Raw genomic sequence first — 14,207 nt, forward strand, 5'->3', positions numbered from 1 at the left:
GAACCTCTCTTGCTGTGACTAGCAACATTTATAAAGTCAAACATGGAGTTAATTATATTTTTTAAATCCATTCCTTATGTACAAGATTAGTTTATGGAAAGCCAGAGAGAGACAGGAAATGGAAACGGTTTGATAAACAAAAGAATAAATAGAAAAAGGAGAGCAAAGAGACCAAGATAACGGACTTGAGGGGAAACATGCAAAGATTGTAAACAAGGGGTAAAATTGTAAATGATACCAATATGCAAGGTTACAGTGTGAGTTTAATCTACCTTACTTTGTTAAATGTTATATTGAATACAAGAGGTAGGGATGGGACAAAGCCTGGCAAGTTTTAGGTAGATGCAGGCGTGGAATGTTTTGATTGGTAGATGGGTGGGCAAAGGCCAGAGATGGGAAGAAGACAAAAGGCTGTGAGATTAGGAGAGAAGAGGCCTTAAATCTGAAATCAGAGGAAGGGGTGTAGGTGGAAGGGGACAAGGAAAGGGGAAAGGGGTGTTGTTGGTTAGTTACTTAAAATTGGAGCATTCAATGTTAAGAATGTTGGGTTATATGCTACCCAAGTGGAATATGAGGTGCTGTTCCTCCAGTCGGACAAGGCCTTCTGGGTCTCTTCCACTGCCATAGTGAGGTCACATGCAAAATGGAGGAACTGCCCCTCATATTGCGCTTAGGTAGCTTATCACCTGAGGGTATGAACATTGAATTCTCCAATTTTAGGTAACTAACCAACAGTAATTAATACAACAGAAAAAAAGCTACCTCTGCATATGGTTCAAAAGCTATTCACTCCAAGCGGACGACAAAAATAAGTTTACTTACTACTGATCTAAAGGTGTCTAACTTTACTCCTCTTCTCTCCTAATCTCACATGTCAATCCCAACGAAGAAATCATAGTAGTTTAATTCTCCTAGATTGATTTGCCACTGAAAGGTAGTTTACAATTGTGATTCAACTTCATATCCTGCATTGGGATGTGGGAGGAAACCAGGGCCTCTGTGCAAACTATACGCAGACATTAACTGTCACGATTAAATCCAGATACATGGAGCCTTGAGGCAGCCACACTAACTACATCCTTGTGCCACTAATGGTTGTGTTCATGGAATTGGAATTTTACATTTGATGAGTCAGTCCCACCCTTTCTTTACAATATTCCTGGACAAATTCAGCCAAATCACTTCCTCATGAAGGGTGGTGTTACACTCCCATAAGTGATAAAGGGAACAGAACTAATCATTTTGTCACATTATTTCCACCATATCAACACAATTCTGATCAGGTGTTCCTTGAGCTAAGAATAAAGAGATGCTGAGGAACTGATAAATGTCCTTGCAGACACAAGGAACTGTAAATGCTAGTTTACAATAAAATGGTGCTGGAGTAACTCAGCAGATCAGGTAGCACATCTCTGGAGAACATGCATAAAATATGTTTTGGGTCAGGTCCCCTCTTCAAACTTATTGTAGTAGGGGAGAAAGCTGGAAGCGAGATGTAAACGGGACAATGCCAGGCTTTGCCTCTGGGTGCATACGGGTGGGGGGGGGGGGATGTAATGTAGCAGTGTTGATTGGCAGATAATTTGGAGAAAGGCCAGAGTTGAAAAGACAAAAAGTGAAAGATAAGTAGATAAGGATAGAAGTAGCGTAAAATGTGAAGCCAGAAGAAGGATTATAGGTAGAAGGGGAAAGGGGAAATAGATGCACATCCAGGTGGGGCACAGGAAAGAGTGGGGGGAAATGATAAATGTATTTATTTAGTAATATATTATCTTGCTTTTTCTGCAACCATTTGTCTTCCGCATAAACTCTGATGACACATGTCTTGCAATCGCGAGCACTGAAGATTACCTTTGAATTGGTTACAAGTTGTTTTTAAACCAAACCTCACCATTCACGAACATACCCCTGGTAGAGCATCTGCTATTTTATGCAGATATATATTTGTGTTATCTTGCTGTACTGGAAATCATACCACAGATGTCTAATGTCTTAAATGGAAGGTACCAACGACTAAACGTCTGCCACCTGAAGTTCTTGGGTATCCACAAAACTTGATATATTAATTTATTTAAATGTATTTAGTAATGTTCAACAGCTGGATTTTTCGTGTAACAAGTGTTAGATCATCTTACCAAGATCAGACCACATATACTATTATTGTTTAATACTGTCACCTAGCTGGAGAGAGGATCAGCCGGTAGTCACATTCAGGTCTGAAGAAGGGTCCCGACCTGAAACGTCACCTATTCCTTCGCTCCATAGATGCTGCCTCACCCGCTGAGTTTCTCCAGCATTTTTGTCTACATTTAGGTTGCACACTGTACCTCAAGTCAAGAAAGTTTATTGGCATGTGTCCCAGATAGGGCAATGAAATTCTTGCTTGCTGCAGCACAACAGAATATTGTAAGCATAATACAGAACAGTTCAGTGTGTATATATACCATATACCTCAACATCAAAAGCATGTACAGGAGGCTTGTCGCATTACGTTGCCTGCTCCAGTGCCTTATAATGTTATTTCAGGTGCAAAGTTACCAAGTGAAGACAGTACGGCTGCAAAGAGTTATGGTGCATTGGAAAGTGTGGATGTGCAGAAGGAACTTGGGTTGCAAGTTCATAGCTTCCAGAAAATGATGACACGGGTGTGGATAGAGCGGCAAAAAAGGCATTTCGCTTGCTTGGGTAGGGGTATTAGTAAAAAAGTTAGGACATCATGTCACAGTTGTAACAGATATTGGTTAGGACACACTTGGCATATTGTGTGCTTTTTGTTCACCATGTTATCGAAAGGACTAGACCAAGCGCGGACCCGTTGGGTCCCTCTCCCCCAACACAATATTCCACCACTCACCCTTACACGAGGCGATGTTCAGTAAAAAAGGTGATCCAGACCCGGCAACCCTCCCCCAACTGCGCAGGCGCGGCTAACAGGTCCCCGTTGTGACGCCAGAGATCCCCGTTGTGACTCGTCAAAATGGCGATCTCAAAATGGTGGCGGGCCAGCAACCCTTCCCCAACTGCACACGCGCGGCTGATGGGGCCGGCAAGTGGGAGCACAGCGAGCCCGGGAGGTAGAGAGTAAATTAAAGTTTTTAAAGGGAATTACTTTGTCAAATCGAATGAAACTTGCCACTGCACACCCCAGGCAAATGGTGAGTAAGGTGGGCCTATAATTGTAGCGCTATTGTGTACCGTTTTGGTTGTATTTCAGGCATATACATACATATACACAAATATATATACAAGATGCGAGTTTTAGTTATGTACACTAGACTAAGTGGGACCCGTTGGGTCCCAGCTTCACACGGGAAGGCTGGTCCCCCAATGCAATATTCCAGTGTGCAGAAGAGATTCACCAGAATGCTGCCTGAAATGCATGGCTTTAGTTACAAGGATAGATTGGACAGACTGGGATTGTTCTCACTGGACCTTAGAGGAATTTATAAAATTATGAGGTGCATATATAGGATAGATAATTAAAAAAGTAGATGAGTCAAAAATTAAAACACATAGGTTTGAGGTGAGAGGAGAAATATTTAAAGGAAATCTGAGAGCAAGCCTTTTCACACAGAGGAAGGTGTGAGGGAAAAGGAACAAGCTGCTAGAGGAAATAGTAGAGATAGGTGCAATCACTGTGTTTAAAAAAACATTTGGAAAGGTACGTGGATAAAGAATGGAGACCGAGAGGCCAAAATGCTGAAAAATAAGATTTGCATACACAGCCATTTTGGTCAGCATGTATGAGTTGGGCTTTAGGACATATTTCCGTGCAGCACAACTCTATGAGAAAATTGTAATGATTATTTACATAACCATTCAACAGGAAACAAATGTAGTAAAACTGATTTATTTAGGTACAACAAAGAAACCAAACTGTATCTGCACCTCTCCAAACTCAGTTGTACTCAGCCACGCCTCCACTCGGTTGCTGCCTCTGTTCCCAACTCTATCTAACTCGGACTCCGAGCTCTTTGCTCCACTTTCCCACTATTGTCATCCCTCCAACAATTATTGATCGCATAATCTTTCAAACTAAGCTACACATACACTTACCTGTGGCTCTCGCAGCAACCCAACTTTTCAGTACTCTTCTCTGGCAGGCTATTGATTCTTGTCAGCTCTGTTATAATGAGACCCAGTGAATAATATCTGGGAAGCCGCAGAAGTCGCCATTCCCCTCGAGTTGCACACTTGAATTTATGAACCATATTTTCAGGAGAAAAAGAGAACAAACTACATCACACCAACAGCTCTTGTGTAACGCTCCTCTTTGACATCCCTAATATCCATCTAAACCTTCAGGATATCAAAAAGAGCAGTTCATGGGATGTTGTCTTTAAAGAAACAAATTTATGGTTGACAGTACGTATAAATATCTCAATTATTGAATGGAACTAGAGAGCAAAACTGAAAATAGAATTACTTCCAAGCCACAGCAATAATCAATTCTAATGCACTATGTAAAAATATAGATGTTTAGACAATGCCCTGTAATTTTGATGTGTACAAAAATAATGCAACATATGTTGGATTTATCTACTTATCTGTTCAATGGTGGTAATTTGTTATTCCAAAACATAACCTTCATTTTTAAAGCAGTGTGAATTTTCAAAGAATACAAAATTGATTCACGAATTAGTAACTACCTCGTGACAAAGACTAAGAATCTTGCAAGTTCATCTACTACCTCATCTAGGTTACTTGTGGATGCAACTGCATCTTCTCTTGTTGATGCTCTCTTTTGTAAAGATTTCTGAACAGCCTGTAAAAAAGTTTGGGATGTTAAAATAGTCAACCTCATTGCACTTACAAAGCAACAGGTTCCTTAATATCTATAAATACTGTACACTTTCTTCCTTAACTTCAGACAAGGAAATGGAAACCTTCTGTGTAAACTGGAGTAATCTTGAAACTAAATATGGGATTTGTCAAAATTGCATGCTCTCCAAATGGTATTCTAATTTTTCTATATTATGCTGAACCTGCCTCCATCTCCCATATTATTAACTTTATCTCCTGTCATCTTCACACCAGCGCAGGTTACCATGAAAAGTTGGCTCAGGAAGGAGATTTCAAGAGAGTTCTTGCATGACCCTAAATTATTTCTTAACTTCACAGGAAGTCACTGCAATTCATCAATGATTACCATTTAATTCAGTAATGATGGATAGATAATTAATGCTTTTATAATTGTAAGATAAAAGCCTTAGTTGCAAGTCTCATCACTGGCAGTATTTATACTGGCATATACCGGTTGTATATGAATGCGCGATATAAGGAAATAAAGTGGACGAGCTTGAGGGTCAGTAAGAAATTGGCAAGTATGATGTGGGAATTACAGACATGGCTGCAAGAGGGCCAGTGCTGGGAACTGAATATACAAGGGTATACCTCCTATCGAAAAGACAGACAGGTGGGCAGAGGGGGTGGGGTAGCTCTGTTGGTGAGGAATTACATTCAGTCGCTTGCAAGGGGTGACATTGAAACAGGACATGTGGAGTCAGTATGGATAGAACTAAGGAATTGTAAGGATAAAAATACTCTAATGGGACTTATTTACAGGCCCCCAAACAGTAGTCTGGATATAGGGTGCAAGTTGAATCAGGAATTAAAATTGGCATGTAGTAAAGGTAATGCTACGGTTGTTATGGGAGATTTCAACATGCAGGTAGACTGGGAAAATCAAGTTGGTACTGGACCCCAAGAAAGGGAGTTTCTGGAATGCCTCTGTGATGGATTCATAGAGCAGCTTGTATTGGAGCCTACCAGGGAGAAGGCAATTCTGGATTTAGTGTTGTAATAAACCGGATTTGATAAAGGAACTTGAGGTTAAGGAGCCATTAGGAGATAGTGACCATAATATGGTCAAGTTTAATCTACAATTGGAGAGGGAGAAGGGTAAATTGGAGGTGACAGTGTTACAGTTGAATAAAGGGGAATATGGAGCCATGAGGGAGGAGCTGGCCAAAGTAGACTGGAAAGATACCCTAGCAGGGATGACAGTGGAACAACAATGGCAGGTATTTCTGGGAATAATACAGAAGATGCAGGATCAGTTCATTCCAAAGAGGAAGAAAGATTCCAAGGGGAGTAGGGGATGTCAGGGACAGTATAAAAATAAAAGAAGTACAATGTAGCAAAGATGAGCGGGAAGCATTAGGATTGGGTAATGTTTAAAGAGCAACAGAAGATAACTAAAAAGGCAATACGGGGAGAAAAGATGAGGTACGAAGGTAAGCTAGCCAAGAATATAAAGGAGGATAGTAAAAGCTTCTTTAGGTATGTGAAGAGGAAAAAATTAGTTAAGACCAAAGTTGGACTCTTGAAGACTGAAAAAGGTGAATTTATTATGGGGCACAAGGATATGCAGAGAAGTTGAACAGGCACTTTGGATCCGTCTTCACTAAGGAGGACACAAACAATCTTCCTGATATACTAGTGGCCAGAGTATCTGGGGTGACGGAGGAACTGAAGGAAAACCACATTAGGCAGGAAATGGTGTTGGGTAGACTGATGGGACTGAAGGCTGATAAATCCCAGGGCCTGCTGGTCTGCATCCCAGGGTACTTAAGGAAGTGGCTCTAGAAATCGTGGATGCGTTGGTGATAATTTTCCAATGTTCTATAGATTCAGGATCAGTTTGTGTGGATTGGAGGGTAGCTAATGTTATCCCACTTTTTAAGAAAGGCGGGAGAGAGAAAACAGGGAATTATAGACCAGTTAGCCTGACATTGGTGGTGGGGAAGATCCTGGGGTTAATTATAAAAGATGAAATAGCGCCACATTTGGATAGCAGTAACAGGATCGGTCCGAGTTAGCATGGATTTACGAATGGGAACATGCTTGACTGAACTTCTGGAATTTTTTGAGGATGTCACTAGGAAAATGGACAAGGGAGAGCCAGTGGATGTAGTGTACCTGGACTTTCAGAAAGCATTTGATAAGGTCCCACATAGGAGATCAGTGGGCACAATTAGGGCACATGGTATTGGAGGTAGAGTGCTGACATGGATAGAAAATTGGTTGGCAGACAGGAAACAAAGAGCATGGATTAACGGGTCCCTTTCAGAATGGCAGGCAGTGACAGTTGGGGTACTGCAAAGTTCAGTGCTGGGACTGCAGCTATTTACGATATATATCAATGATTTAGATGAAGGGATTCAAAGTAACATTAGCAAATTTGCAGACTGTCATATGCTGAGGGAATGGAGCAGTTGGGCTTGTATACTCTGGAGTTTAGAGGGATGAGAAAAGATTTTATTGAAACATATAAGGGTTTGGACACGCCAGAGGCAGGAAACATGTTCCCGATGTTAGGGGAGTCCAGAACCAGGGGCCACAGTTAAGAATAAGGGGTAAGCCATTTAGAACAGAGACAAGGAAATACTTTTTCTCACAGAGAGTTGTGAATCTGTGGAATTCCCTGCCTCAGAGGGCGGTGGATGCCGGTTCTCTGGATACTTTCAAGAGAGAGCTAGATAGGGCTCTTAAAGATAGCAGAGTCAGGGGATATGGGGAAAAGGCAGGAACAGGGAACTGATTGGGGATGATCAGCCATGATCATATTGAATGGCGGTGCTGGCTTGAAGGGCCGAATGGCCTACTCCTGCACCATTGTCTAAATGTGCTGATGTCTGAACATTATTAAGATGTTAATACAAACTTCACTATTTTTATCCATGTGACCTCAACAAATTCTAACATTTTCTCAAGTTTAGTCATGCATTTCATGAAATTAGTTAGTGAAATACAATGAGTTAGTCTAAATTTACAATGCTGGAAATTTATTAGGTATACAAATGTAATATATATTTAATGATAGATTTATTTTGCAATTTTGATCCATTTCAATATTCTGCACGTTCACAGTTATTTCAATCACATAATGGCATAAAAAATAACATTAAAACATAATAACGTGGCAGGTGGTAGCAATTATAATAAATAAATATAATTTTGTATCATCATTCAGCCACAATTACATTCATTAACAGCGGGGGGAAAACAGTGGAAGTAATAAGGAAATACTAAAATGGTATGAAAAAATGCGTGTAGCTAATTAAGCTAAGGGCACAATTTTCAAAATATTTTTGAACTACAATAATTTTGTGGTTTAGTTCCAATTTTTTTTACAAAGAATAAGATCAGTTTAATATGTTTACACATGTTAAAACCTACTTTATAATGATAAAAAAAATAATACATTTTAACTTCCAAGGAATGCTTGATAAAAATATTTTTCAAAGTTTTCAAAGCTGAATCCAACATGACAATCCATCCATTTATGGTTTTAGAGGGGATAAGTTAAATCATCAATCTCTTGGTCCATTAAGTCATTTAACAAAACTAGCCACCTCTATTTCAGATGAGTTTTTAAATCACGGAGGCTGGGATTCTCACACCAAGCCAACCCTAACAGATTAAATGTGGCAACAGGAATTAAATTTGAGATAAATGTATTCATTGCTTCCCTTGAAATACAAGCTTGCCCCATACAATTATGTTCAGTTCACCACTTCCACCTCCGGCAACACAAAATACAATCTCTTGTCCTGTCCTCTAGTTATCTTTTAGTAAAATGACCACTAATATACAAATTAGGAGAAATAGGTGGGATCTTCGGTTGAGGTTGGGACGTGTTGGTGGACAAGTGGCTAAGAGACATGGGAAGATTTATTGTGGCAGAAAGTACCCCAATAAAGATTTGTAAACTTGCACCTCAAACTTATTCAAGTGTATTTTAGCCAATATCCACCAGGTACCTCCATGACAGGTTTGCACTCTGTGGTCCTGCAGATAATTATTCAGGTGAATGAAATTGTACCTGACGCAAAATTGTAAAAGACACGTGCGATTACAATGCATGTCAGCACGTCCAATATTTTCCAACATTAGATGGGCATCTGATGACATCAGTCATCTTGCAGTTTACATTTCAAGTTATTGTGAAATAAATTGGAGTTCCAAATTCCCAAAATAGACTTTCCTTGAATAGTCACAACAAAACTAAAGAACACAATATAGGCAACTCTGCTAACAACTGGACACTTTGTAGAACACTCCAAAACCCTTTGGAAACTGCACATATTAAACCAACCAATATTTTTTGAAGACCGCAACTAATGCGAAAATAATGTTAGGTTTGTCTCAGTTATTTCCCCACACATAGTTCAGTTATGGGACCAGGTGAGTCAGATGACGATGGGAGGCCAGCTGACTCTGAGGGTGCGGGGGGGGGGGGGGGGGGGCATAAGTGTGAAGACATTTTCTGCTCTCGCCTTATCTCCCTCATACCTTCCTTCTGCTGCTGGTGTGCAGTTGTTTCAAGTAGTCTCTTTGAGAACTAAAGATTCTCACTTGATGCTGCACATTAAAATTATGGTATCATATTAAAATGATATTGATTCTGCCGGGATATATACCCGTCACAATTCAATACATCTTTTGAAATGAAACTATGCTAATGATAATTTTTAATTCATTTTGTAATCATTATGATCAATTTGTGAATATTGCAAATTGGCATTAGCATCACACACAACTATGTTTTAGCACAGAAAAAAGGTGCAACAACTCTGTTGGACATTGGACATCCTTTGTATTGTACACCAATTACAAAATTCAATTTCATTCAATATACGATATTCAGCCACAATTATAGAAGCACATTTAGCACAATTGACTGAAGCAGAGAAATACATTTAGATTCCTGTAATGCCAACAGCACAGTCCAATATTTAATAAGTGACAGATGGCACTACATCTGCCATTATGCCATGTATGCACTAGCAGGGATGGTGCCTAATTTTGCTATGATTCCCCAGATTTACCTTGGGGATATCATCTCTCCAAATCAACACCAGGTCAGACTAGACATTGGATCAGAGATCACACTGATTTCAATAGATATGCCAGTACTGCAAATGAATTAATTGGCAAAGAGTAAAATAAGTTGACTTTAAAAAAAATTATGTTACTTCATCACTTCAAGGTGCTCTTCGATTTTCAATTATATTTCAAAAATATATATTCTTAAATCATTTATATATTTTTTGTTTTTCAAAATGTACCAGAATTCAGGAGCATTTAATTTTTTTTTTAATTACGAGCTTTGACAAGATCAAAGCATCTCTTTCAGCTATGCCTTCTGCCAAAGCGTTCCACCAAAAGCATTCTGGTGGCAAGGCCTCAAGGCTATGCTGCCTGCTGCTAGGTCTTCTTCATCCAACTAAAGGATGCGAGAGCAGATGAGACTAATGCTCAATATCTGGACCAAGACTGAACAAGCAGCTGAGGATGATGGGCAGCAGCTTCAAGCAATTATGGATATTCCTGATCAATGGAAAACAAGTGTGAAGGATCACAAAGGTAAAAAATATTGTATACATCATCTGTTCATGTTTCCTACAAGACTCCACAGGCTCTCAGATGGTTTTATATTTAACAGTTTATTATCGTCACGTGTTCCATCCAAAGTTTCAATCTTCATTTCATTTCCTGTACAATTTAAATATTAGTTACATCTCCCATTTGCTTTTGCCTCCTGTTTTTCAGTGAGCATGGTTCAGTAAAGTCTCTTCAATTCCATTGGTTGAAAATCTCCTTGCAGTTTGCTACGCTCACAGATGCCAGAGATCAAATGACAAGCACATTAGTCTCTGGACATCTTGTTGCGAGATTAATAGGAAAACTATGTGTAGCAATATTTGGGCATTTATCCTGTTCACTGTCAAAAGAGAATTCTTTAATATTACCACATTACAGAACATTTCATCTCATTTGCAGAGTACTATTTATAAGTAATTTTATTACCCGTTCTAAATTCTCCTTTCCTTGTTGGTGTTGTCTGGATAGTCGTGCTGTCTCTTTGTCTGCATTTTCCACAATTGCTTTCTCCAAGTCACTTTGTATTAATATTCCACCTTTAGCTCCTGTTTCTGCAGCACATCGTTTTGCCATCTCCTGTTCATATTCATCTTTAGATTGTCTAAAGAAATGATAAAAAGCACGAAAAAAAAAAAAAAGATCAATTACAGCAAAATAGACTGTCGCTGAATAACAGAAGGAAGTTGGATATATTTTAGCAAATTAATGAAAGGATTTTAAAAAGTGGTCATAATACCCTGAAATCAACTGGCTAAGAGTCAGGTCAAGTGCACATGGAATAAACTATACAGGGATGCAAAAATCTCAAAGCAGAATGAACCAATCCCGAAAAAATAGTAGTATCTAGGCCAGAGAGATGTTCGTAAAATAATCCAGGACGGTAATAATTGAGAAGGACACACGCATAACAAAGTTCACAGATCAGGGAAAGTCCAATTTAAGGGAGTGAAAGGAGAGCAGAAAACAAAATAAATATCAATTACACCAAGCAATTATGTCAAACGGCAAGAGGAACCATTTAATACAGCAGTTAACACTGAGCATGAAAACTGTATCATTAAATGCAAGTGGAAAATTGAAGATAGAAGCTAAATGTCAAGTATATAGATAGTCATGCAGCATGGAGACAACCCCTTTGATCAACTCATCTAAGCCGACCAAGATACCTCATCCTTTCACACCAAACTAGCCCTCCCCATGTACTTTCCTCTGCAACCACCGGTGACAACAACTGTCCCCATACATCCTCTCTCTTGTCCATCCAAGGATCCCAGAAGTCCTTCCAGGTGAGATAAAGGTTCATGTACATCAACTCTAACCTTATCTACTCCACTTGGTGCACCCAACTTGGCCGTCTTTAGATCGGCAAGACCAAACACAGATTAGGCAAACGTTTCGCTGAACACTTGCACTTGGTCTGCCAAGGCCTGCTAGATCTCCTAGTTGCTAACATACAATTAATAATAATAGTTAAGTTCAGTCACTGCTTAGCTTGAAATAAATGGTCAGGAGCAGAAATGCATTCCAATGCATTTACTCACTTTAGCACCTCTCTCAATATTCTAAGTTCCTGTTGCTCCAGTTCACTGATCTTATCCTTTCCATCCGTCAAACATTCAGGGAGAGCTCCTGCCAAGGAAAAAAACATTTTTTTTTTTACAGTCTCTTTGTTGATGTTCTGATCGAAAAATGTTATCATCTTGAAACATGAATTATATTTATGTTCCCTGCAAAATACACCCGACCTGCTGAGAATCTCCAGCATTTTATATTTTTATTTCCTTTGTTTTGGTTTTCAACAGCAGATTAGAAGGTTAATAAACTGAACATGTTGTCCAACAATTAGTAGTTTCACAGTCACCACAGGATAAGGTTTAATCATAACCTTGGTGGTGGTAGGGATGGTGGTGGTGGTGGGGGGAGGGGGGGGAGGAGGGGGGAGGGGGGAGGGGGGAGGGGGGAGGGGGGAGGGGGGGAGGTGGGGGGGGGGAGGGGGGGGGGGGGGGGGGGGGAGAGGGGGGAGGGGGGGGAGGGGGAGGGAGGGGGGGGGAGGGGGGGAGGGGGAGAGGGGGGAGGAGAAAGGAATAAAAACTCGTATTTCCAGATCCAGCAGTTGGACTGCCTCAGGAAATAAATATTTGAAACAAGGTGAAATGCACAAGTGTAAGTGGATAGAAAAGGAGGTACGCTAATTTAAGATTAGCCAAGCAAAAGGTTAGCTTTGCCTCAACAGATCAAATGTTTTTCTCTCTGGTAAAATGTTCCTTTGGTTTTCACACAAATGAGGTTAAAACAGCTTTAAATACATGCTATTTTGTTTCTAGCTGGAGTTCGTTTATGATTAATTTCATTTTAAAACCAAAATATTTTACTAGTGCTGATCATAGATACGTGTTTATTTTTATTTTTGGTAGATAACAAATTGTCTGCAACTATGCTCCATGATATCCAAAGTAATTTTCCATATTTAAGGTTCATAATATTTCACATCAAACATTGATAGCCCCACAAAATCTCTGGTTTGTTAACATAGCAACAATCCTAAATGACTATTAAACGCACCATGCTTTTTCTACAACTTCATATTATTGTGCAGCAGTATTATATATTTTTTCAAACCAAACATTGTACACTTTTGCAATTTCATCTAGAATGCTGTTTCTAGCAGATTAGACAATAGACAATAGGTGCAGAAATAGGCCATTCGGCCCTTCATGCCAGCACCGTCATTCACTGTGATCATGGCTGATCATCCCCAATCAGTACCCCGTTCCTGCCTTCTCCCCATATCCCCTGACTCCGCTATTTTTAAGAGCCTTATCTAGCTCTCTCTTGAAAGCATCCAGAGAACCTGCCTCCACCGCCCTCTGAGGCAGAGAATTCCACAGACTCACCACTCTCTGTGAGAAAAAGTGTTGTTTTGCGGGTGTGTGTGTCGGGGGCGGGTGTGTGTGGGCAGGGGGGTGTGTGTGGGCGGGGGTGTTGTTGGCAGGGGGGCTTGTGGGGGGAGGGGTGTGTGGGCGGGGGGCAGTTGTGGGGGGAGAGGGGTGTGTGCGAGGGGGGAGTGAGCTCGGAGAAAAGATGGGGAAAGAGCCATGGGGGAGAGGGGGGCATCACGGGGGAGGAGCCAGCGAGGGGACCAGAGCGATCGTGGCTGGAATTGGCGGTGCAATGGCGACTCACAGCGGGCGCTGGGTGCTGGTTGTTCTCCGCCCGGATTAAAGTCTCCGCTTTCCGTTTGGCAACATCTCTGACTCCGGGCTGGGCTGGGTCTCCGACACTGGGCGGCTGCTTGTGGCAGGGCTGCTGCTTGGGGCGGGGCTGCTGCTTGGGGCGGGGTTGCTTAGGATCCCTCTGAAAGTCCGGTTGGAAAACTTGGCCGGCCACCCTTAGCTCCAGTAAAGACGAGATGGCACAGGAAAGGGTGGACCGTCCCGGGGAGTGACAGGGGAAGAGACTAATCCGTGCGGCGCCGACTGGCAGAAGAGATCGATCAACGCACACGTGGTTTTTAAGATTTTTAAACCTTGCTGACTTTTACGACATTCAACCGATCGGAACAAAACTTGGCAGCACAGGGGAACGATGAGTAAACTGGTGAAAAGTCTTGGCGCTATCGCAAACCGTTTTTGCGCAAATAGAAAGACCGCCAAATCGGAAGATAACAATATCAACGTTTTAGTTATGTATAGGGACACATGGCTTCACGGGTGTTTGCAATTGCTCAGGTGTGTTTAATTGCCTCTTTGATGCAGGTATAAGAGCACTCTCAGCCAGTCTTTCCATCACCTTTGGAAACTTTTATTGCTGTTTATCAA

General features: G+C 40.9%; 1 protein-coding gene across 3 annotated transcripts in view; it reads right to left on the reverse strand.

Annotated features, from left to right (window-relative positions):
* The window catches only part of cfap36 (cilia and flagella associated protein 36), a 45,132-nt gene that overhangs the window by 10,735 nt on the left and 20,190 nt on the right, over nucleotides 1-14,207 (reverse strand). For 2 of the 3 annotated variants that reach the window (XM_033025181.1, XM_033025180.1), the window contains 3 exons: nucleotides 11,931-12,018; nucleotides 10,816-10,990; nucleotides 4,691-4,765 (listed from right to left, as the gene is read on the reverse strand). In XM_033025181.1, the coding sequence (XP_032881072.1) occupies nucleotides 4,691-4,765; nucleotides 10,816-10,990; nucleotides 11,931-12,018 (338 nt within the window). The remainder of the gene's footprint in view (nucleotides 1-4,690; nucleotides 4,766-10,815; nucleotides 10,991-11,930; nucleotides 12,019-14,207) is intronic. The other variant, XM_033025182.1, reaches the window with a different exon arrangement.

Source organism: Amblyraja radiata, chromosome 8 (assembly GCF_010909765.2).
Source record: "Amblyraja radiata isolate CabotCenter1 chromosome 8, sAmbRad1.1.pri, whole genome shotgun sequence".
Taxonomy (NCBI): domain Eukaryota; kingdom Metazoa; phylum Chordata; class Chondrichthyes; order Rajiformes; family Rajidae; genus Amblyraja; species Amblyraja radiata.